Source organism: Hyperolius riggenbachi, chromosome 10 (assembly GCF_040937935.1).
Source record: "Hyperolius riggenbachi isolate aHypRig1 chromosome 10, aHypRig1.pri, whole genome shotgun sequence".
NCBI classification, from domain to species: Eukaryota; Metazoa; Chordata; class Amphibia; order Anura; family Hyperoliidae; genus Hyperolius; species Hyperolius riggenbachi.
In genome coordinates, this window is record NC_090655.1 from 268,510,325 (window position 1) to 268,534,939 (window position 24,615).

Consider the following 24,615-nt stretch of genomic DNA (forward strand, 5'->3'; position numbering starts at 1 on the left):
TCCTCTGTCCCTGCGTCCTCCTCTGTCCTTGTGCCCTCCTGTGTCCCTACGTCCTCCTGTGTCCCCACGTCCTCCTCCTGTGTCCCCGCGTCCTCCTCCTGTGTCCCTGCGTCCTCCTCCTGTGTCCCTGCATTTTGGCCAGCGCACGTGTGGTACATGGGCAGAGTTGGGACAGCACAGGAGGACGGATGCAGGGTGCCGTGGTCCTGGCCAGTTTATCTTCATAGAAATATAGGCACGTAGAAAGCGCAAGTGGAGAGATCTGTATGCTGCAGGAAGAGAGCATCTCTTCTCTCAGCCAGTCCTGAGCACAGGGAGGGGAGGGTCCCGGCACAGAAGGTCACGTGTTTATGTACGGGTGGCTGGAGGAGCACGTGGGCAGAATATCCTCTACAGGATGGTTGGCAGGGTGCTGCAGTGCTGTGACAGGTCAGTAACCTATACAGCATATATGGCAGCTGTCCACCCCAGTCTTCCTCTCACTCTCTCCCTATTCTCAGCACTCTCATCAGTAACCTGTGCTGTGCCTGTGAAGCAAAGTATTAACTTCAACTCTCCTGTAAATTATTAATAATCCCACAGTATTCTACAGAGTACATATTAATGTCACTACCTGTTCCCCAGAGAAGCTCAAAGTCTTACCCAAGTCCTCCTGTGATATTTCCCACACACAGCAAAATTAGGGCATCTCACCAGTATGAGATCTTTCATGCATAATAAGGCTTGATTTACTACTGAAAATATTTCCCACACACAGCTTCTCATCAGTGTGAGTTCTCTCATGTCTGGCAAGATATGTTTTACGTCCAAAACGTTTCCCACACTCAGCACATGTATAAAGCTTCTCACCAGTGTGACATCTCTCATGTGTGACAAGATTGCTTTTATGCCCAAAACTTTTCCCACACTCAGCACATGAATAGGGCTTCTCACCAGTGTGACATCTCTCATGTGTGACAAGATTTCCTTTATGCCCAAAACATTTCCCACACTCAGCACATGAATAGGGCTTCTCACCAGTGTGACATCTCTCATGTGTGACAAGATTTCTTTTCTGCCCAAAACATTTCCCACACTCAGCACATGAATATGGCTCACTACGCGTGTGTGTTCTCTCATGTCTGACAAGGTCTCTTTTGTATCCAAAACATTTCCCACACTCAGCACATGAATAGGGTTTCTCGCCAGTGTGACATCTCTCATGTCTAACAAGAGTTCTTTTCAAGCCAAAACATTTCCCACACTCAGCACATGAATATGGTTTTTCACCAGTATGCGTTCTCTCATGACTGACAAGCAGTGATTTCCACCCAAAACTTTTCCCACACTCAGCACATGAATATAACTTATCACCAGTGTGAGTTTTCTCATGTCTGGCAAAACATACTTTGTCTCTAAAACATTTCCCACACTCATTGCATGAATAAGGCTTCTCCCCAGTGTGAGTTCGTTCATGTATGTGAAGACTTATTTTACGCCCAAAACATTTCCCACACTCAGCACATGAATAGGGCTTCTCACCAGTGTGAGATCTCTCATGTCTGACAAGATGTGATTTCCAAACAAAACATTTCCCACAAGTGGAACAGGAATAAGACCCTCCAGCAGGGGGAGAGCTGTGCTGGGTAGGAGGCCCCTCAGGGTTAGACAGGTGAGGGGAGTCTGAGGGAATATTTGGGTTAACCAGGATATCTGCAGGCGACTCTTGTCCAGTGACATCACCATCCGTTGTACAGTCTGTGGATACAGAGAGACGAGTCTCTGAGAGGTTCCTGATGCCGGGACTCCATCCTGCAAATAGAGAAACATCATCACTTCCTGTTAGAGAATTCTGAGGGGAGGAGCAATTATAATTAGAGAAGAAAGAATAGGGTGTGGCGGGCACCAGGGAGGGGAATACGAGCAGCTTCACGACTCACTACTGCATGTTCTCCTTTCTGCAGGTTCTCCTTTCGGCTTGAAGCCAGGAAGTGCGGTAGTGTCGTGGAATGCGTCACCTACGTCGTATGTGGGGGGAATGATACAAATAGGGCTTCTGGGTAAGTAACCCCCGTCTCCCGCTGTTATACCTGCATTCATTACCATATAAAATCTGAGGAGCTACTCGGAAGCCCGTCACTAAGCTGGCACTTCTGTTCAGCTTCCTTTATTTGGCAATGTGCAGACAAGTAGGCTGTGTGTTACATCACCTCACAGCCCATAAGAAGAGACTAAACACGTACCGATGCGGGGGGGAGAGAGGGGGGGGGATAATGGAGGGTGCTGGGAGCCTGATGACAGTGCTTCTTCTGAGGCTATACAATACAATACATATATCATTAGAGATGGTCAGTAAGCTGCTGATAATTCCAAGTTGATGCAAAGTTTATGCAGCTTGGAAATAAGCCAGATGAAGCAGCTGCATAACTTTGCATATCATTTGCAGCATCTCAGATTTATCAGCATGTCTCTGCCCATCACTAGTTATCAGCCTGACAGAGAACTGCAGAAGGTTGTGCTCATTACAGGCGGCCAATCACATCACTATATCCAAAAGAAAGACAGGGCAGCAGTCACATGACCAGGGTGTATGAGCGTGCAGAGAGTCACCCGAGTATCAGCCTCAGATCACAGTGTGCTGCGTGGCTGAACAAGAGCCAGGAAGACTGGAAACAGCGGCTGCAGCCACCGGAGCAGCATTATAATGGGACTTTTGTATATTTTGCATTGAACACAATAAAGTCAATTTCAAGTACAAGAGCTGTGCGGGATTGCTGTGGAGAATCACATGACTGTAACTTGCATGCAAATTTTATGTAACTTCAAATTCTGCATTCAGAAATCCATTTCCTGACAAATGTGACTCGCTGCATACACTCTGCATTACATGTGCATACAGTTATCTGCACCTCCTGTGTACCCACTCATTCCTTCCTCTGCACCTCCTGTGTGCCCCCTTCATTCCTTCCTCTGTACCTCCTGTGTGCCCCCTTCATTCCTTCCTCTGTACCTCCTGTGTGCCCCCCTTCATTCCTTCCTCTGTACCTCCTGTGTGTCCGCTTCATTTCTTCCACTGCACCTCCTGTATGCCCCTTTCATTTCTTCCTCTGTACCTCCTGTGTGCCCCCTTCATTCCTTCCTCTGTACCTCCTGTGTGTCCCCTTCCTCTGTACCTCCTGTGTGTCCCCTTCATTTCTTCCTCTGCAACTCCTGTGTGCCCCCTTCATTTCTTCCTTTGCACCTCCTGTGTGCCCCCTTCAATTCTTTTCTTCCCCCTTCATTCCTTCCTCTCCACCTCCTGTGTGCCTCCCTCATTTCTTCCTCTGCACCTCCTGTGTGCCCAATTCATTTTTTCCTCTGCACCTCCTGTGTGCAACTTCATTCAATCCTCTGTACCTCCAGTGTGCCCCCTTCATTTGTTCCTCTGCACCTCCTTTGTGCCCCCTTAATTTTTTCCTCTGCACTTCCTGTGTGACCCCTTCATTTCTTCCACTGTACCTCCTGTGTGCCCCCTTCACTTCTTCCTCTGCACCTCCTGTGTGCCCCCTTCAATCCTTCCACTGTACCTCTTGTGTACCCCCTTTACTCCTTCCTCTGTACCTCCTGAGTGCCCCTTCATTTTTTCCTCTGCACCTCCTGTGTGTCCCCTTCATTTCTTCCTCTGCACCTCCTGTGTGCCCCCTTCATGTCCTCCTCTTCACCTCCTGTATGCCCCCTTCATTTCCTTCTCTGCACCTCCTGTGTGCCCCCTTCATGTCTTCCTCCGAACCTCCTATGTGCCCCCTTCAATTCTTCCTCCACACCTCCTGTGTGTCCCCTTCATTTTTTCCTCCGCACCTCCAGTGTGCCCCCATCATTTTTTCCTCCACACCTGCTGTGTGCCCCCTTCATTTTTTTCTCTGCACCTCCTGTGTTCCCCCTTCAATTCTTCCTCTGCACCTTTTGAGTACCCCTTCAGTTCTTCCTCTGTACCTCCTGTGTGCCCCCTTCATGTCTTCCTCTGCACCTCCTGTGTGCCCCCTTCATGTCTTCCTCTGTACCCTTCTGTGTGCCCCCTTCATGTCTTCCTCTGTACCTCCTATGTGCCCCCTTCATTTCTTCCTCTGCACCTCCTGTGTGCCCCCTTCATGTCTTCCTCTGCACCTCCTGTGTGTCCCTTCTTTCCTTTCTCTGCACCTCCTGTGTGTCTCCTTCATGTCTTACTCTGCACCTCCTGTGTGCCCCTTCATTTCCTCATCCGCACCTCCTGTATGCCCCCTTCCTTCTTTCCTCTGCACCTCCTGTGTGCCCCCTTTATTTCTTCCTCCACACCTCCTGTGTGCCCCCTTCAGGTCTTCCTCTGTATCTCCTGTGTGCCCCCTTCATTTCTTCCTCTGTACCTTCTGTGTGCCCCCTTCATTTCTTCCTTCGCACCTCCTGTATGCCCCTTCATTCCTTCCTCTGCACCTCCTGTGTGCCCCCTTCATTCCTTCCTCTGCACCCCTGTATGCCCCCTTCATTACTTTCCTCCACACATCCTGTGTGCCACCTTATTGTCTTCCTCCGAACCTCCAATGTGCCCCCTTCAATTCTTCCTCTGCACCGCCTGTGCGTCCCCTTAATTTCTTGCTCCGCACCTCCTGTGTGCCCCCTTCATTTTTTCCTCCGCACCTCCTGTGTGCCCCCTTCATTTCTTTTTCCACACTTCCTGTGTGCCCCCTTCAATTCTTCCTCTGCACCTCTTGTGTCCCCCTTCAGTGCCTCCTCTGCACCTCCTGTGTGCCCCTTCATTCCTTCCTTCACACATCCTGTGTGCCACCTTCATGTCTTCCTCCGAACCTCCTATGTGCCCCCTTCAATTCTTCCTCTGCACCGAATGTGTGTCCCCTTAATTTCTTGCTCTGCACCTCCGGTGTGCCCCATAATTTCTTCCTCTGTACCTGTTGTGTGCCCCCTTCATTTCTTTCTCTGTACCTTCTGTGTGCCCCCTTAATTTCTTCCTCCGCACCTCCTGTGTGCCCCCTTCATTCCTTCCTCTGCACCTCCTGTGTGCCCCCTTCATTTTTTTACTCCACACATCCTGTGTGCCACCTTCATGTCTTCCTCCGAACGTCCAATGTGCCCCCTTCAATTCTTCCTCTGCACCACCTGTGTGCCCCCTTTATTTCTTCCTCCACACCTCCTGTGTGCCCCCTTCATGTCTTCCTCTGCACCTCCGGTGTGCTCCCTTCAATTCTATCTACGCACCTCCTGTGTGCCCCATTCATGTCTTCCTCTGTACCTCCTGTGTGCTCCCTTCATTTCTTTTTCCACACTTCCTGTGTGCCCCCTTCAATTCTTCCTCTGCACCGCTTGTGTCCCCCTTCAGTGCCTCCTCTGCACCTCCTGTGTGCCTCCTTCATGTCTTCCTCTGCACCTCCGGTGTGCTCCCTTCAATTCTATCTACGCACCTCCAATGTGCCTCCTTCATTTCTTCCTCTGTACCTCCTGTGTGCCCCCTTCATTTCTTCCTCTGTACCTTCTGTGTGCCCCCTTCATTTCTTCCTCCGCACCTCCTGTGTGCCCCCTTCATTCCTTCCTCTGCATTTCCTGTATGCCCCCTTCATTACTTTCCTCCACACATCCTGTGTGCCACCTTATTGTCTTCCTCCGAACCTCCAATGTGCCCCCTTCAATTCTTCCTCTGCACCGCCTGTGTGTCCCCTTAATTTCTTGCTCCGCACCTCCTGTGTGCCCCCTTCATTTCTTCCTCTGTACCTCCTGTGTGCCCCCTTCATTTCTTCCTCCACACCTCCTGTGTGTCCCCTACATTTTTTCCTCCGTACCTTCTGTGTGCCCCCTTCATTTCTTTTTCCACACTTCCTGTGTGCCCCCTTCAATTCTTCCTCTGCACCGCTTGTGTCCCCCCTTCAGTGCCTCCTCTGCACCTCCTGTGTGCCCCTTCATTCTTTCCTCTGCACCTCCTGTGTGCCTCCTTTATTTCTTCCTCCGCACCTCCTGTGTGTCCCCTTCATTTGTTCCTCTGCACCTCCTGTGTGCCCCTTCATTTTTTCCTCTGCACCTCCTGTAAGTCCCTTCATTCCTTTCTCTGCACCTCCTGTGTGCTCCCCTTCATTTCTTCCTCTGAACCTCCTGTGTGCCCCATCATTCCTTCCTCTGCATTTCCTGTGTGCCCCCTTCATTTCTTCCTCTGCACCTCCTGTGTGCTCCCTTCATGTCTTCCTCTGCACCTCCTGTGTGCCCCTTCATTTCCTCATCTGCACCTCCTGTGTGCCCCTTCATTTCCTCATCTGCACCTCCTGTATTCCCCCTTCCTTCTTTCCTCTGCACCTCCTGTGTGCCCCCTTCATGTCATTCTCTGCACCTCCTGTGTGCTCCCTTCAATTCTATCTACGCACCTCCAATGTGCCTCCTTCATTTCTTCCTCTGTACCTCCTGTGTGCCCCCTTCATTTCTTCCTCTGTACCTCCTGTGTGCCCCCTTCATTTTTTTCTCCGCACCTCCTGTGTGCCCCCTTCATTTCTTTTTCCACACTTCCTGTGTGCCCCCTTCAATTCTTCCTCTGCACCGCTTGTGTCCCCCTTCAGTGCCTCCTCTGCACCTCCTGTGTGCCTCCTTCATGTCTTCCTCTGCACCTCCGGTGTGCTCCCTTCAATTCTATCTACGCACCTCCAATGTGCCTCCTTCATTTCTTCCTCTGTACCTCCTGTGTGCCCCCTTCATTTCTTCCTCTGTACCTTCTGTGTGCCCCCTTCATTTCTTCCTCCGCACCTCCTGTGTGCCCCCTTCATTCCTTCCTCTGCACCTCCTGTGTGCCCCCTTCATTTCTTTCCTCCACATATCCTGTGTGCCACCTTCATGTCTTCCTCCGAACCTCCAATGTGCCCCCTTCAATTCTTCCTCTGTACCTCCTGTGTGCCCCCTTCATTTCTTCCTCCACACCTGTGTGTCCCCTACATTTTTTCCTGCGCACCTTCTGTGTGCCCCCTTCATTTTTTCCTCCGCACATCCTGTGAGCCCCCTTCATTTTTTTTCCACACTTCCTGTGTGCCCCCTTCAATTCTTCCTCTGCACCTCGTGTCCCCCTTCAGTGCCTCCTCTGCACCTCCTGTGTGCCCCTTCATTCCTTCCTCTGCACCTCTTGTGTGCCTCCTTTATTTCTTCCTCCGCACCTCCTGTGTGTCCCCTTCATTTCTTTCTCCGCAACTCCTGTGTGTCCCTTCACTCCTTTCTCTGCACCTCCTGTGTGTCCCCTTCATTTCTTCCTCTGCACCTCCTGTGTGTCCCTTCACTCCTTTCTCTGCACCTCCTGTGTGTCCCCTTCATGTCTTCCTCTGCACCTTCTGTGTGTCCCCTTCATTTCTTCCTCTGCACCTCCTGTGTGTCCCTTCACTCCTTTCTCTGCACCTCCTGTGTGTCCCCTTCATTTCTTCCTCTACACCTCCTGTGTGCCCCCATCATTTCTTTTTCTGCACCTCCTGTGTGCCCCCTTCATGTCTTCCTCTGCACCTCCTGTGTGCCTCCTTCATGTCTTCCTCTGCACCTCCTGTGCGCCCCCTTAATTTCTTCCTCTTGAACTCTTGTGTGCCCCCTTCATTTGTTCCATCACAGCTCATGTGTGCCCCCTACAGTGCATCCTCCTCATGTCCTGTGAGCCCCCTTAATTTCTTCTTCTGCACCTCCTGTGTGCCTTCTTCATTTCTTCCTCCGCAACTCATGTGTGCCCCCTTCATTTCTACCCCTGTACCTCCTGTGTGCCCCCTTCATTTCTTTCTCTGCACCTCCTGTGTGCTCCCGTAATTTCTTCCCCGGCACCTCCTGTGTGCCCCCTTCACGTCTTCCTCCGCACCTCCTGTGTGCCCCCTTCATTTCTTCTTCTGCACCTCCTGTGTGCCCCCTTCATTTTTCCTCTACACTTCCTATGTGCCCCCCTTCATTTCTTCCTCTGCACCTCCTGTGTGCCCCCTTCATTTCTTCCTCTGCACCTCCTGTGTGCCCCTGTAATTTTTTCCTCTACACCTTTTGTGTGCCCCCTTCATTTCTTCTTCTGCACCTCCTGTGCACCCTCTTCATTTCTTCCTCCGCACCTCTTCTGTGCCCCCTTCATTTCTTCCTCTGCTCCTCCTGTGTCCCCCCTTCATTTTGTTCCATCACAGCTCATGTGTGCCCCCTACAGTGCATCCTCTTCATGTCCTGTGAGCCCCCTTAATTTCTTCCTCTGCATCTCCTGTGTGCCCCCTTCATTTCTTCCTCTGCACCTCCCGTGTGCCCCCTTCATTTCTTCCTCCACACCTCCTGTGTGCCCCCTTCATTCCTCCCTTTGCTAATCCTGTGTGCCCTAATGCCTAGCCTCCTCTGCCCTACATGTACCTAAACTGAAACTCTTCCACCCAATGCCCTTATCCACCCTCTAAATACCAAAACCTCACCTCATAACCCGGGACCCAAATGACTGACACTTGTAGCTGATCGTCTACAATGACTAATTCCTATATAGAAGCCGATCGGCTCCAGCATACATCAGGTGGTAGGTTTTTGTGTCCCTTTGCTGGCTGCAAAAGTTTGGCGGTCTGCACTGGCTGATGGGCAGTGACAGGTGGTGGGTTTAGCAGCAGATGGTGGGTGATGCTGGCTGGTGACAGTAAGTAGTGAGAGTTTATATTTTTAAAGTTTACATTTCCCTGGTGGTAGTGGGTGGAATGATTGGCAGAACATCCTCATCCTCTCTGGGAGTCAGGCTGAAAGCTGCCTGCAGGGGGCACATTTCTCCCTCCATTTCTTCACTCACAGCCCATGAGACCACTCTACACTAACTACATATGTAAGGGGCGGGGCCTCTTTTAACTGCAGAATAATCATAACTTTCCCTCTTAATAGCTGGCCAAATAAACCAATCATATGGGGGTGGGGGGGAGTAAACAGCCAACAAGTGACTCCCCAGAGCTCCAATAGCTTAAAGGCTCCACATTACAGGAGCATGAAAGGGCAAAGAGTGGAACTTGGTGGCGCTCCAGGTGCAAGTCTGGAATGGCTGTGCCTAAAAACAGCATTGACTCACCTGCACTGCCCTCTGCAAGAGTGTCTTCCACTTTAATTGTCCCCATCACATCTCCAACCTCCGCAGACTGCTGATCACTCCTCACATACGTCTCTTCTTCCTTAATTGACCTCATCATGTCACCCTCCTCCATAGACTGCTGATCTCTCCTCACATACATCTCTTTTTCTTCCTCTTTAATTTTCCTCATCATGTCACCCTCCTCTACAGACTTCTGATCACTCCTCACGTACGTCTCTTCCTCCTTTTTAATTGTCCTCATCATGTCACCATCCTTTGCAGACTGATCACTCCTCACATACGTCTCTTCTTCCTCCTCTTTCATTGTCCTTATCATGACACCCTCCTTCATAGACCGCTGATCACTCCTCACATATGTCTTTTCTTCTTCCTCTTTAACTGTCCTCATCATGTCACCCTTCTCCATAGACTGCTGATCACCCCTCACATATGTCTCTTCTTCCTCTTTACTTGTCCTCATCATGTCACCCTCCTCCATAGACTGCTGATCACTCCTCACATATGTCTCTTCTTCCTCTTTACTTGTCCTCATCATGTCACCCTCCTCCACAGACTGTTGATCACTCCTCACATACGTCTCTTCTTCTTGCTCTTTAATTGTCCTCATCATGTCACCCTCCTCCATAGACTGCTGATCACTCCTCACATATGTCTCTTCTTCCTCTTTACATATCCTCATCATGTCACCCTTCTCCATAGACTGCTGATCACTCCTCACATACGTCTCTTCTTCTTCCTCTTTACATATCCTCATCATGTCACCCTCCTCCACAGACTGCTGATCACTCCTCACATACGTCTCTTCTTCTTCCTCTTTAATTGTCCTCATCATGTCACCCTCCTCCATAGACTGCTGATCACTCCTCACATATGTCTCTTCTTCCTCTTTACATATCCTCATCATGTCACCCTTCTCCATAGACTGCTGATCACTCCTCACATACGTCTCTTCTTCTTCCTCTTTACATATCCTCATCATGTCACCCTCCTCCACAGACTGCTGATCACGCCTCACATACGTCTCTTCTTCCTCTTTAATTGTCCTCATCATGTCACCCTCCTTCATAGACTGCTGATCACTCCTCACATATGTCTCTTCTTCCTCTTTACATATCCTCATCATGTCACCCTCCTCCACAGACTGCTGATCACTCCTCACATACGTCTCTTCTTCTTCCTCTTTAATTGTCCTCATCATGTCACCCTCCTCCATAGACTGCTGATCACTCCTCACATATGTCTCTTCTTCCTCTTTACATATCCTCATCATGTCACCCTTCTCCATAGACTGCTGATCACTCCTCACATACGTCTCTTCTTCTTCCTCTTTACATATCCTCATCATGTCACCCTCCTCCACAGACTGCTGATCACGCCTCACATACGTCTCTTCTTCCTCTTTAATTGTCCTCATCATGTCACCCTCCTTCATAGACTGCTGATCACTCCTCACATACGTCTCTTCTTCTTCCTCTTTACATATCCTCATCATGTCACCCTTCTCCACAGACTGCTGATCACTCCTCACATAAGTCTCTTCTTCTTCCTCTGTAACTCCAGTATTTACACATATCAGATTTCCGCCCTGAGTAGAAGAAATGAGAGATAATTTAAATTGTGAACACAGATAACAGCATATGCAGAAATGAACAATGTCACACAGCTTGTGGTCTCTGGGGACTTTTAGGCCCATCTACCTGATAATGGTGAGGTATGACGCGGTCTTCATGTGGACAATCCTCACAATAAAGAGGACCTGTACATCTCTCTGGTGGGTTTCTGTTACTGGATACATCTGCAGGAAACAGACACACTGACTGAATACATTGTCTCTATGTGTTTAGCAGATTATGGGGGGAGCTAGGAGGAGCCTCCATACTGCTCTCTCCTTTTGTAAGAAATGAAAGCCTCTTACCCGGTGATGTGAGTGGCGGCTGATTCTCCATCATGGTGTCCTTGTAGAGGTCCTTGTGTCCTTCTCTATACTGCCACTCCTGCATGGAGAAATAGACGGTGACATTCTGACACCCTATAGGAACCCAACAGGAGAACAATGATACAGTCACCTCCCAGACACACCCCTTCTTGTTACTGGATAATTTCCATAATTCCCAGCACCTCTCCTGTCAGAGGCTCTATCACCTTCCCGATGACTTCCAGAATCTTCTGCTTGTTGTGTCCCTCAGATAAAATTACCCTACATACTGGAGGATATTGGCAATGCTGGGGGACACAGAGGGTGGGGGGCATGGCTATACTGGGAAAGAAATGGCATTACTGGGGTGGGGGACATTACATACTGGGGGATAATGGCAATGCTGGGGGACACAGGGGGACATGGCTATAATGGGAAAGAAATGGCATTACTGGGGTGGGGGACATTACATACTGGAGGATAATGGCAATGCTGGGGGACACAGGAAGGACAGGGCTATAATGGTAAACAAATGGCATTACTGGGTTGTGGGACAGAGATCATGGGGCTCTATAGCAAAACTTTTATGAGGGCCTTAGCTGTAGGCACTCTTAATCAATGCCACCTGCCCCTAGCCTATGGATATGAGTTAATTGGGCAATTTACATTCTCATGCAATTAACACTGCACAAAGTTCATGGGCACTGAGACAAAGTCAGAGGGTGGAGGAACACAAGAAAGTTAATGGTGAATACATTAAGTACTAACAGGGCCCCCTATCCTCCAGGGCCCCATAGCAGCTGCTATGGCTATTGCTGCACCCCTGATGTCCACCCGACCTCTGCTCTGCCCAATATATAACAAGTATGTCCACCCCGACCTCAGCTCTGCCCAATATATAACAAGTATGTCCATCCCAACCTCTGCTCTGCCCAATATATAACAAGTATGTCCACCCTGACCTCTGCTCTGCCCAATATATAACAAGTATGTCCACCACGACCTCTGCTCTGCCCAATATATATCAAGTATGTCCACCCCGACCTCTGCTCTGCCCAATATATAACAAGTATGTCCACCCTGACCTCTGTTCTGCCCAATATATAACAAGTATGTCCACCCTGACCTCTGCTCTGCCCAATATATAACAAGTATGTCCACCCTGACCTCTGCTCTGCCCAATATATATCAAGTATGTCCACCCCGACCTCTGCACTGCCCAATATAACAAGTATGTCCACCCCGACCTCGCTCTGCCCAATATATAACAAGTATGTCCACCCTGACCTCTGCTCTGCCCAATATATAACAAGTATGTCCACCCTGACCTCTGCTCTGCCCAATATATAACAAGTATGTCCACCCTGACCTCTGCTCTGCCCAATATATAACAAGTAAGTCCACCCTGACCTCTGCTCTGCCCAATATATAACAAGTATGTCCACCCTGACCTCTGCTCTGCCCAATATATAACAAGTATGTCCACCCTGACCTCTGCTCTGCCCAATATATAACAAGTATGTCCACCCCGACCTCTGCTCTGCCCAAAATATAACAAGTATGTCCACCCCGACCTCTGCCGTGCCCAATACATAACAAGTATGTCCATCCCGACCTCTGCTCTGCCCAATATATAACAAGTATGTCCACCCCGACCTCTGCTCTGTCTAATATATAGCAAGCATGTCCACCCCGACCTCTGCTCTGCCCAATATATAACAAGTATGTCCACCCCGACCTCTGCTCTGCCCAATATATAACAAGTATGTCCACCCCGACCTCTGCTCTGCCTAATATATAGCAAGCATGTCCACCCCGACCTCTGCTCTGCCCAATATATAACAAGTATGTCCACCCCGACCTCTGCTCTGCCTAATATATAGCAAGCATGTCCACCCCGACCTCTGCTCTGCCCAATATATAACAAGTATGTCCACCCCGACCTCTGCTCTGCCCAATATATAACAAGTATGTCCACCCCGACCTCTGCTCTGCCTAATATATAGCAAGCATGTCCACCCCGACCTCTGCTCTGCCCAAAATATAACAAGTATGTCCACCCCAACTTCTGCTCTGCCCAATATATAACAAGTATGACCACCCCGACCTCTGCTCTGCACAATATATAACAAGCATGTCCACCCCGACCTCTGCTCTGCCCAATATATAACAAGTATGTCCACCCTGACTTCTGTTCTGCCCAATATATAACAAGTATGTCCACCCTGACCTCTGCTCTGCCCAATATATAACAAGTATGTCCACCCCGACCTCTGCCGTGCCCAATATATAACAAGTATGTCCATCCCGACCTCTGCTCTGCCCAATATATAACAAGTATGTCCACCCCGACCTCTGCTCTGCCCAATATATAACAAGTATGCCCATCCCGACCTCTGCTCTGCCCAATATATAACAAGTATGTCCACCCCGACCTCGCTCTGCCCAATATATAACAAGTATGTCCACCCCGACCTCTGCTCTGCCCAATATATAACAAGTATGTCCACCCCGACCTCTACTCTGCCCAATATATAACAAGTATGTCCACCCCGACCTCTGCTCTGCCCAAAATATAACAAGTATGTCCACCCCGACCTCTGCTCTGCCCAATATATAACAAGTCTGTCCACCCCGACCTCTGCTCTGCCCAATATATAACAAGTATACCCACCCCGACCTCTGCTCTGCCCAATATATAACAAGTTTGACCACCCCGACTTCTGCTCTGCCCAATATATAACAAGTATGACCACCCCGACCTCTGCTCTGAACAATATATAACAAGTATGCCCACCCCGACCTCTGCTCTGCCCAATATATAACAAGTATGTCCACCCCGACCTCTTCTCTGCCCGATATATAACAAGTATGTCCACCCCGACCTCTGCCGTGCCCAATATATAACAAGTATGTCCATCCCGACCTCTGCTCTGTCCAATATATAAGAAGTATGTCCACCCCGACCTCTGCTCTGCCCAATATATAACAAGTATATCCACCCCGACCTCTGCTCTGCCCAATATATAACAAGTATGTCCACCCCGACCTCTGCTCTGCCCAATATATAACAAGTATGTCCACCCCGACCTCTGCTCTGCCCAATATATAACAAGTATGTCCACCCCGTCCTCTGCTCTGCCCAATATATAACAAGTATGTCCACCCCGACCTCTGCTCTGCCCAATATATAACAAGTATGACCACCCCGACCTCTGCTCTGCCCGATATATAACAAATATGTCCACCCCGACCTCTGCTCTGCCCAATATACAACAAGTATGTCCACCCCGACCTCTGCTCCAGAGGCGTAGCTAGGGCTTTCAGCACCCGGGGGCAAAGACTATCAATGCGCCCCCTAAGGTGAAGGCTGCGCCCCGCCAAGAAAGGGGCGTGACCACATAATAAATGTGGGCGTGGTTATGGGTGGAGCCAAATTTGCATGGAGGTTAGCAGGCTCACGCTCACCCACCCTCCCTCAGTATGTACCTTCCAGCATGTTCCAAGACAAATTCAGCAATCATGAGCCCCCCCCATCAAGACAAATTCAGCAATCATGAGCAAATATGAGGCCCCCAACATGACCAACTCAGCAATCATGAGGCTCCCAACAAGACAAATTTAGCAATCATGAGGCCCCCAACAAGACAAATTCAGCAATCATGAGGCCCCCAAAAAGACAAATTCAGCGATCTTGAGGCCCCCAACAAATCATGAGGCCCTCAACAAGACAAACTCAGTAACCATGAGGCCCCCAACAAGACAAATTCAGCAGTCATGAGGCACATAAATAGACAGCATTTCACATAAATAGGCAGAATGCCCTCTTAATATGGTAGACACCTCTCACCTGGCAGCAGTTCCCCAAAATACACTCAATCTGACAGCAGTGGTTCCCCAAAAATAGGTAGCCCCAGGTCTATAGGTGTCCCCAGAATAGGTGGCCAGCAGTATAGATGTCCCCAGAATAGGTGGCCAGCGGTATAGATGTCCCCAGAATAGGTGGCCAGCGGTATAGATGTCCCCAGAATAGGTGGCCAGCGGTATAGATGTCCCCAGAACAGGTGGCCAGTGGTAGAAATGTCCACAGAACAGGTAGCCAGGGGTATATGTGCCCAGTATATGTAGCCAGGTGTATATGTGCCCAGTATATGTAGTCAGGGTTATATGTGCCCAGTATATGTAGCCAGGGGTATATGTGCCCAGTATATGTAGCCAGGGGTATAATATGCGCCCAGTATATGTAGCCAGGGGTATAATATGCGCCCAGTATATGTAGCCAGGGGTATATGTGCCCAGTATATGTAGCCAGGGGTATATGTGCCCAGTATATGTAGCCAGGGGTATATGTGCCCAGTATATGTAGCCAGGGGTATAATATGTGCCCAGTATATATAGTCAGGGGTATATGTGCCCAGTATATATAGTCAGGGGTATATGTGCCCAGTATATGTAGCCAGGTGTATATGTGCCCAGTATATGTAGCCAGGTGTATATGTGCCCAGTATATGTAGTCAGGGTTATATGTGCCCAGTATATGTAGCCAGGGGTATATATGGCCAGTATATGTAGCCAGGGGTATATGTGCCCAGTATATGTAGTCAGGGGGATATGTAGCCAGGGGTATATATGCCCAGTATATGTAGTCAAGGGTATATGTGCACAGTATATGTAGTCAGGGTTATATGTGCCCAGTATATGTAGCCAGGGGTATATGTAGCCAGGGGTATATATGCCCAGTATATGTAGCCAGGGGTATAATATGTGCCCAGTATATGTAGCCAGGGGTATATGTGCCCAGTATATGTAGCCAGGGGTATATGTGCCCAGTATATGTAGCCAGGGGTATATACAGTGGGTTGCAAAAGTATTCGTCCCCCTTGAAGTTTTCCACATTTTGTCACATTACTGCCACAAACATGCATCAATTTTATTGGAATTCCACGTGAAAGACCAATACAGAGTGGTGTACATGTGAGAAGTGGATCGAAAATCATACATCATTCCAAACATTTTTTACAAATAAATAACTGCAAAGTGGGGTGTGCGTAATTATTCGGCCCCCTGGGTCAATACTTTGTAGAACCACCTTTTGCTGCAATTACAGCTGCCAGTCTTTTAGGGTATGTCTCTACCAGCTTTGCACATCTAGAGACTGAAATCCTTGCCCATTCGTCTTTGCAAAACAGCTCCAGCTCAGTCAGATTAGATGGACAGCGTTTGTGAACAGCAGTTTTCAGATCTTGCCACAGATTTAGATCTGGACTTTGACTGGGCCATTCTAACACATAGATATGTTTTGTTTTAAACCATTCCATTGTTGCCCTGGCTTTATGTTTAGGGTCATTGTCCTGCTGGAAGGTGAACCTCCTCCCCAGTCTCAAGTCTTTTGCAGTCTCCAAGAGGTTTTCTTCCAAGTTTGCCCTGTATTTGGCTCCATCCATCTTCCCATCAACTCTGACCAGCTTCCCTGTCCCTGCTGAAGAGATTCACCCCCTGAGCATGATGCTGCCACCACCATATTTGACAGTGGGGATGGTGTGTTCAGAGTGATGTGCAGTGTTAGTTTTCCGCCACACATAGCGTTTTGCATTTTGGCCAAAAAGTTCAATTTTGATCCCATCTGACCAGAGCACCTTCTTCCACATGGTTGCTGTGTCCCCCACATGGCTTGTGGCAAACTGCAAACGGGACTTCTTATGCTTTCTGTTAACAATGCCTTTCTTCTTGCCACTCTTCCATAAAGGCCAACTTTGTACAGTGCATGACTAATAGTTGTCCTATGGACAGAGTCTCCCACCTGAGCTGTAGATCTCTGCAGCTCGTCCAGAGTCACCATGGGCCTCTTGACTGCATTTCTGATCAGCGCTCTCCTTGTTCGGCCTGTGAGTTTAGGTGGATGGCCTTGTCTTGGTAGGTTTACAGTTGTGCCATACTCCTTCCATTTCTGAATGATCGCTTGAACAGTGCTCCTTGGTCTTTGGAAGGCTTTGGAAATCTTTTTGTAGCCTAAGCCTGCTTTAAATTTCTCAATAACTTGATCCCTGACCTGTCTTGTGTGTTTTTTGGACTTCATGGTGTTGTGGCTCCCAATATTCTCTTAGACAACCTCTGAGGCCCTCACAGAGCAGCTGTATTTTTACTGACATTAGATTACACACAGGTGCACTCTATTTAGTCATTAGCACTCATCAGGCAATGTCTATAGGCAACTGACTGCACTCAGATCAAAGGGGGCCGAATAATTATGCACACACCACTTTGCAGTTATTTATTTGTAAAAAATGTTTGGAATCATGTATGATTTTCGTTCCACTTCTCATGTGTACACCACTTTGTGTTGGTCTTTCATGTGGAATTCCAATAAAATTGATTCATGTTTGTGGCAGTAATATGACAAAATGTGGAAAACTTCAAGGGGGGGTGAATACTTTTGCAAGCCACTGTATGCCCAGTATATGTAGCCAGGGGTATAATATGTGCCCAGTATATATAGTCAGGGGTATATGTGCCCAGTATATGTAGCCAGGTGTATATGTGCCCAGTATATGTAGTCAGGGTTATATGTGCCCAGTATATGTAGCCAGTGGTATATATGCCCAGTATATGTAGCCAGGGGTATATGTGCCCAGTATATGTAGCCAGGGGTATATGTGCCCAGTATATGTAGCCAGGGGTATAATATGTGCCCAGTATATATAGTCAGGGGTATATGTGCCCATGATATGTAGCCAGGGGTATAATATGTGCCTAGTATATATAGTCAGGGGTATATGTGCCCAGTATATGTAGCCAGGGGTATATGTGCCCAGTTTATGTAGCCAGGGGTATATGTGCCCAGTATATGCAGCCAGAGGGTATATGTGCCCAGTATATGTGCCCAGTATATGCAGCCAGAGGGTATATGTGCCCAGTATATGCAGCCAGAGGGTATATGTGCCCAATATATGCAGCCAGAGGGTATATGTGCCCAATATATGCAGCCAGGGGGTATATGTGCCCAGTATATGCAGCCAGGGGGTATATGTGCCCAGTATATGCAGCCAGGGGGTATATGTGCCCAGTATATGTAGCCAGGAGGTATATGTGCCCAGTATATGTAGCCAGGGGTATATGTGCCCAGTATATGTAGCCAGGGGTATATGTGCCCAGTATATGTAGCCAGGGGTATATGTGCCCAGTATATGTAGCCAGGGGTATATGTGCCCAGTATATGTAGCCAGGGGTATATGTGCCCAGTATATGTAGCCAGGGGTATATGTAGCCAGGGGTATATGTGCCCAGTATATGCAGCCAGGGGTATATGTGCCCAGTATATGCAGCCAGAGGGTATATGTGCCCAGTATATGCAGCCAGAGGGTATATGTGCCCAGTATATGCAGCCAGAGGGTATATGTGCCCAGTATATGCAGCCAGGGGGTATATGTGCCCAGTATATGTAGCCAGGGGGTATATGTAGCCAGGGGTATATGTGCCCAGTATATGTAGCCAGGGGTATATGTGCACAGTATATGCAGCCAGAGGGTATATGTGCCCAGTATATGCAGCCAGGGGGTATATGTGCCCAGTATATGTAGCCAGGGGGTATATGTGCCCAGTATATGTAGCCAGGGGTATATGTGCACAGTATATGTAGTCAGGGTTATATGTCTCCAGAGTAGGTAGCCAGGTGTCCCCCCCCCACCCCAGCAGGACGGGAGCAGCGCAGAGAAGAGGGAGAGCTGTGCGGACGGTGGAGAAGGGGGCCATCTTCCCCCCTTCCCTCACCTTAGGGTGCTCTCCCTCCCTCGCTGTCCCCTCCATTAATGTCCGGGTGGCTGGCAGCAGCAGGCGGAACTTACCTCCGTCTCGTCGCAGCACCGGATGGATTTGCCGCTACTAAGTCTGGTCCAGAACAGAGCAGCTGCTGTGGCACCCGAACTTCCGGCGCTGGAGCGAGACGGAGGTGAGTTTCGCCCGCCGCTGCCAGCCACCCGGACAATAATGGAGGGGACAGCGAGGGAGGGATGGAGAGCCCTAAGGTGAGGGAAGGGGGGGGGAGATGGCCCCCTTCTTCACTGTCCGCACAGCTCTCCCTCTTCTCTGCGCTGCTCCCCTCCCCAAAAGAAATAAAAAAAAAAAACGCAGCTCAGCTGGGCGCCCTTGGGGACCCGGCGCCCGGGGGCACTTGTCCTACCCCGACCCCCCCTAGCTCCGCGCCTGCTCTGCCTAATATATAACAAGTATGTCCACCCCGACCTCTGCTCTGCCTAATATATAACAAGTATGCCCATCCCGACCTCGCTCTGCCCAATATATAACAAGTATGTCCACCCCGACCTCGCTCTGCCCAATATATAACAAGTAAGTCCTCCCCGACCTCTGCTCTGCCCTATATATAACAAGTATGACCACCCCGACCTCTGCTCTGCACAATATATAACAAGTATGTCCACCCCGACCTCTGCTCTGCACAATATATAACAAGTATGACCACCCCGACCTCTGCTCTGCCTAATATATAACAAGTATGTCCACCCCGACCTCTGCTCTGCCCGATATATAACTAGGGTTGCCAGGTCGGCTGATGGAGAAAACCGGACAGGGGGTGGAGTTAGGGGTGGAGTTAGGGGCGGAGTCAGAAGCACACTTTTATGTAGAGTGGGGCTAAGCAATGGGCTTTTTAAAAAATGTTTTTTACAGTATTTATATCGCACTGACATCTTCTGCAGCACATTACAGAGTACATAGCCATGTCACTAACTGTCCTCACCAGTACATGCACATAAGAGACCACTTTTCACCAGTAAATGCACATAATAAGAGACCGCTTTTCACCAGTAAATGCACATAATAAGAGACAGCTTTTCACCAGTAAATGCACATAATAAGAGACAGCTTTTCACCAGTAAATGCACATAAGAGACAGCTTTTCACCACTAAATGCACATAAGAGACATCTTTTCACCACTAAATGCACATAAGAGACATCTTTTCACCACTAAATGCACATAAGAGACATCTTTTCACCACTAAATACACATAAGAGACAGCTTTTCACCAGTAAATGCACATAAGAGACAGCTTTTCACCAGTAAATGCACATGAGACAGCTTTTCACCAGTAAATGCACATAAGAGACAGCTTTTCACCAGTAAATGCACATAAGAGACAGCTTTTCACCAGTAAATGCACATAATAAGAGACAGCTTTTCACCAGTAACTGCACATAATGACAAACAGCCAGTTGTCCCCAGTATATGTAGCCAGGGATATATGTGCCCAGTATATGTAGCCAGAGGTATATGTCCCCAGTATATGTAGGCAGGGGAATATGTCCCCAGTATATATAGCCAGCGGTATATGGGCTCAGTATATGTAGCCAGGGTGTATATGGGCCCAGTATATGTAGCCAGGGTGTATATGGGCCCAGTATATGTAGCCAGGGTGTATATGGGCCCAGTATATGTAGCCAGGGTGTATATGGGCCCAGTATATGTAGTCAGGGGGTATATATGCCCAGTATATGTAGCCAGGGTGTATATGGGCCCAGTATATGTAGCCAGGGTGTATATGTCCCCAGTAAATGTAGCCAGGGTGTATATGTCCCCAGTATATTTAGCCAGGGTGTATATGGGCCCAGTATATGTAGCCAGGGTGTATATGGGCCCAGTATATGTAGCCAGGGTGTATATGGGCCCAGTATATGTAGCCAGGGTGTATATGTCCCCAGTATATGTAGCCAGGGTGTATATGGGCCCAGTATATGTAGCCAGGGTGTATATGGGCCCAGTATATGTAGCCAGGGTGTATATGGGCCCAGTATATGTAGCCAGGGTGTATATGTCCCCAGTATATGTAGCCAGGGTGTATATGTCCCCAATATATGTAGCCAGGGTGTATATTTGCCCAGTATATGTAGCCAGGGTGTATATGTCCCCAATATATGTAGCCAGGGTGTATATTTGCCCAGTATATGTAGCCAGGGTGTATATGTCCCCAGAATAGTTAGCCAGGTGCCCCCCCCCCCCCCCCCAGGAGGGGAGCAGAGAAGAGTGAGAGCGGTGAAGAAGGGGGCCATCTCCCCCCCCCCCTTCGCTCACCTTAGGGTCCTCTCCCTCCCTCGCTGTCTCTCCTCCGATCGGTGTGTGCGTGCGGTGGCTGGCAGAGGGGCGGAACTTACCTTCCGTGTCTCCTCCGTCTCGTCGCCGGCGCGGGATGAGTTGCCACTACTCTGGTCTGATCCAGACCAGACAGCGGCTGCGGACCAGAACTTCCGGCCGGCGCTTGGAGCGACACGGAAGGTAAGTCCCGCCCGCTGCCAAGCACCACACACAGATCGGAGGAGACAGCGAGGGACGGAAAGCATCCAAGGTGAGAGAAGGGGGGGAGATTGCCCCCTTCTCCGCCGCTGCCCACCGCTTTCCCTCCACTGCGCTGCTCTCCTCCTGCTACAGGCGGCTGTCAATACTGACAGCCGGCGGAAACGGCATAAAACCGGACATCTTAATTGTCCGGTTTAACATGCCTTTTTACACCGGACACAGGGGCCAAAAACCGGACTGTCCGGTGTAAAACCGGACACCTGGCAACCCTATATATAACAAGTATGACCACCCCGACCTCTGCTCTGCCCAATATATAACAAGTATGTCCACCCCGACCTCTGCTCTGCCCAATATATAACAAGTATGACCACCCCGACCTCTGCTCTGCCCGATATATAACAAGTGTGTCCACCCCGACCTCTGCTCTGCCCAATATATAACAAGTATGTCCACCCTGACCTCTGCTCTGCCCAATATATAACAAGTATGTCCACCCCGACCTCTGCTCAATATATAACAAGTATGTCCACCCCGACCTCTGCCCAATATATAACAAGTATTTCCACCCCGACCTCTGCCCTGCCCAATATATAACAAGTATGACCTTCCCGACCTCTGCTCTGCCCAATATATAACAATAATCACACAATTACCTCTTCCAGCCGTGTGAACTCTCCACCTCGTGCAACTTCTCTTCCTGCTGTGGTACAACCACTTCCTGCCCGTGACATCACGTCCTTTCTGTGATATCAGTTCCTATGTGTGATATCGCCATCTAGTGGTGAATAGACTAACTGCAGCCTCTGTTTGTGGACTCTCCTGCACCCAGCAATCTATTATTATTATTATTATTGTTATCATTTTCTGTTGCTACACAACAGTCTCATCTACAGAATGTATCACATATAATAATAACAATAATAATGCATAACAAGAATACTAACAATAATATACTGTAAATCATTAGTAGTCCCCAGATGGTTGCTGAATGTGTAGAGCTGCCATAGGGATGGGTCGCCATAGTTACTGGAAGTGTCAGTTTCTTGCAGCAGACTCAGAGGAAGAGGCAGAATTACTGGTGAAATATTTTGGACTAGGATTTCTATTTTAAATATGAAGCTTTGAATGAGGACGGTACCATTTATTGGCTAACTTAGAGATCAATAAAAAGTAAGCTTTCAGTTAATAAACCTTCATCAGACTTAGTTCCTGCATATTGACAAGATACAAAAAGAGGAAACTGAGAGCCCAATATGGTGTAGTATGTAAAACAATGGGTAATAGAACGTAAGTAAACAAATATACTCACAAACCAGGGTCACCGTATATGCAACCACTGTAAAAGCAGGTGAGGAGATGAAGACCTGTCCCCACTCAGGATTTATGTCACTTTCTGTAGATCGGAAAATAAGGGGAAAAACATCCCTCTCCACCAGGGGTGGACACAGGTAACGCAGAAAAGGAAACAGTGGCGCCAGCAGGATAAAAACTATGTTAAAACTTGAACATTTTCTAGGGTGGCAGTGGTGGACTTACCTCCCTGAAGTAGACATAGAACCTAAGGCAATAACAAGAAGGAGTACAGTGGGTTGCAAAAGTATTCAGCCCCCTTGAAGTTTTCCACATTTTGTCATATTACTGACACAAACATGCATCAATTTTATTGGAATTCCACATGAAAGACCAACACAAAGTGGTGTACACGTGAGAAGTGGAACGAAAATCCTACATGATTCCAAACATTTTTTTACAAATAAATAACTGCAAAGTGGTGTGTGCATAATTATTCGGCCCCCTTTGATCTGAGTGCAGTCAGTTGCCTATAGACATTGCCTGATGAGTGCTAATGACTAAATAGAGTACACCTGTGTGTAATCTAATGTCAGTACAAAGAGAGATGGGCCGAACGGTTCGCCGGCGAACGGTTCCACGCGAACTTTGGGGGCTGCATGGTGTAATGGATAAGGGAGCTGCCTCTGACAAAGGAGACCAGAGTTCAAATCTCAGCTCTGTCTGTTCAGTAAGCCAGCACCTATTCAGTAGGAGACCTTAGGCAAGTCTTCCCAACACTGCTACTGCCTATAGAGCATGCCCTAGTGGCTGCAGCTCTGGTCCTTTGAGTCCGCCAGGAGAAAAGTGTGATATAAATGTTATTTGTCTTGTCTACTTTTTCTCTTGTATTGAGCATAAATAGTAAATTTTAGGCCAGCAATTTCAGGCCAGCTTCAGTTGGTATAGTGGTTAGTGTGCTTGTCCACCATACAGTGAGACCCAGGTTCAAATCCCAGCCAATGTGAGTTGGCTTTTATGCTACAAATCCTTAAAGGGAACCTAAACGGAGAAGGATATGGATTTTTCCTTTTAAAATAATACCAGTTGCCTGAATCGCCTGCTGATCCTGTGTCTCTAATACTTTTAGCCACAGCCCCTGAACAAGCATGCAGATCAGGTGCTCTTACTGAAGTCAGACTGGATTAGCTGCATGCTTGTTTCAGGGTGTGATTCAGCCACTATTGCAGTCACAAAGCTCAGCTGGACTGCCAGGCAACTGGTATTGTTTACAGGAAACATCCATATCACTCTCAGTTAAGGTTCCCTTTAAAGGAGAACTGTAATGAAAGGTATATGGAGGCTACCATATTGATTTCCTTTTAAGCAATACCAGTTACCTGGCTATCCTGCAGATCCTCTGCCTCCAATACTTTTAGCCCTAGACCCTGAACAAGCATGCAGCAGATCTGGTGTTTGACATTTTTGTAAGATCTGACAAGATTAGCTGCATGCTTGTTTCTGGTGTGATTCCCACTACTGCAGCCAAATAGATCAGCAGGGCTGCCAGGCAACTGGTATAGCTTAAAAGGAAATCAATATGGCAGCCTCCATATACCTCTCACTACAGTTCTCCTTTAAGCAACCTAATGGTTCTATTGCATTGAGCATAAATGTTAAATTTTAGGCTAGCTTCACTTACTTCTGTAGTGGTACAGTGCTTAGGGTGACGTGCCCACCACACAGTGAGATCTGGGTTTGATTCCCAGCTATGGTATGATGTATACTGGTTTTTAAAATAGTATAATTCCCTGGCAGAAGAGACCCTCCTCCCTCCGGTAGGAGGGAATAGGTAGAAGGGTGTGGAGGGAGGAGGGCAATTAAAATCTCTGTAGCAGCTGTCCCATAACTAATTAGTGTAGGTAGGCAAATGGTATAAAGGACCTTGCTTGAAGGAGGGCGGGTCCTCCAGCAGTGATGTGTATTTCACTCAATTAGGTGTGGCTCCAGGTATTAGAGCTTTTGAAACATGTTTTCTATCATTTTTCCAGTTGATAGAATTTTTTAAAACTTTGAAAGTTCACCTC

The 24,615-nt window shown here is 48.4% G+C and overlaps 1 protein-coding gene across 1 annotated transcript; it reads right to left on the reverse strand.

Moving 5' to 3' along the window:
• Positions 1-121: 121 nt before the first annotated feature.
• Positions 122-21,990, reverse strand: LOC137537185 (uncharacterized). Its single transcript, XM_068259297.1, has 5 exons — positions 21,913-21,990; positions 10,953-11,031; positions 10,735-10,832; positions 9,017-10,622; positions 122-1,791 (listed from the first exon to the last, which is right to left on the reverse strand). Exons 1-5 carry the CDS (start codon positions 21,988-21,990, stop codon positions 680-682), a joined length of 2,973 nt encoding a protein of 990 aa, XP_068115398.1. The 3' UTR covers positions 122-679.
• Between the last annotated feature and the right edge of the window lie 2,625 nt (positions 21,991-24,615).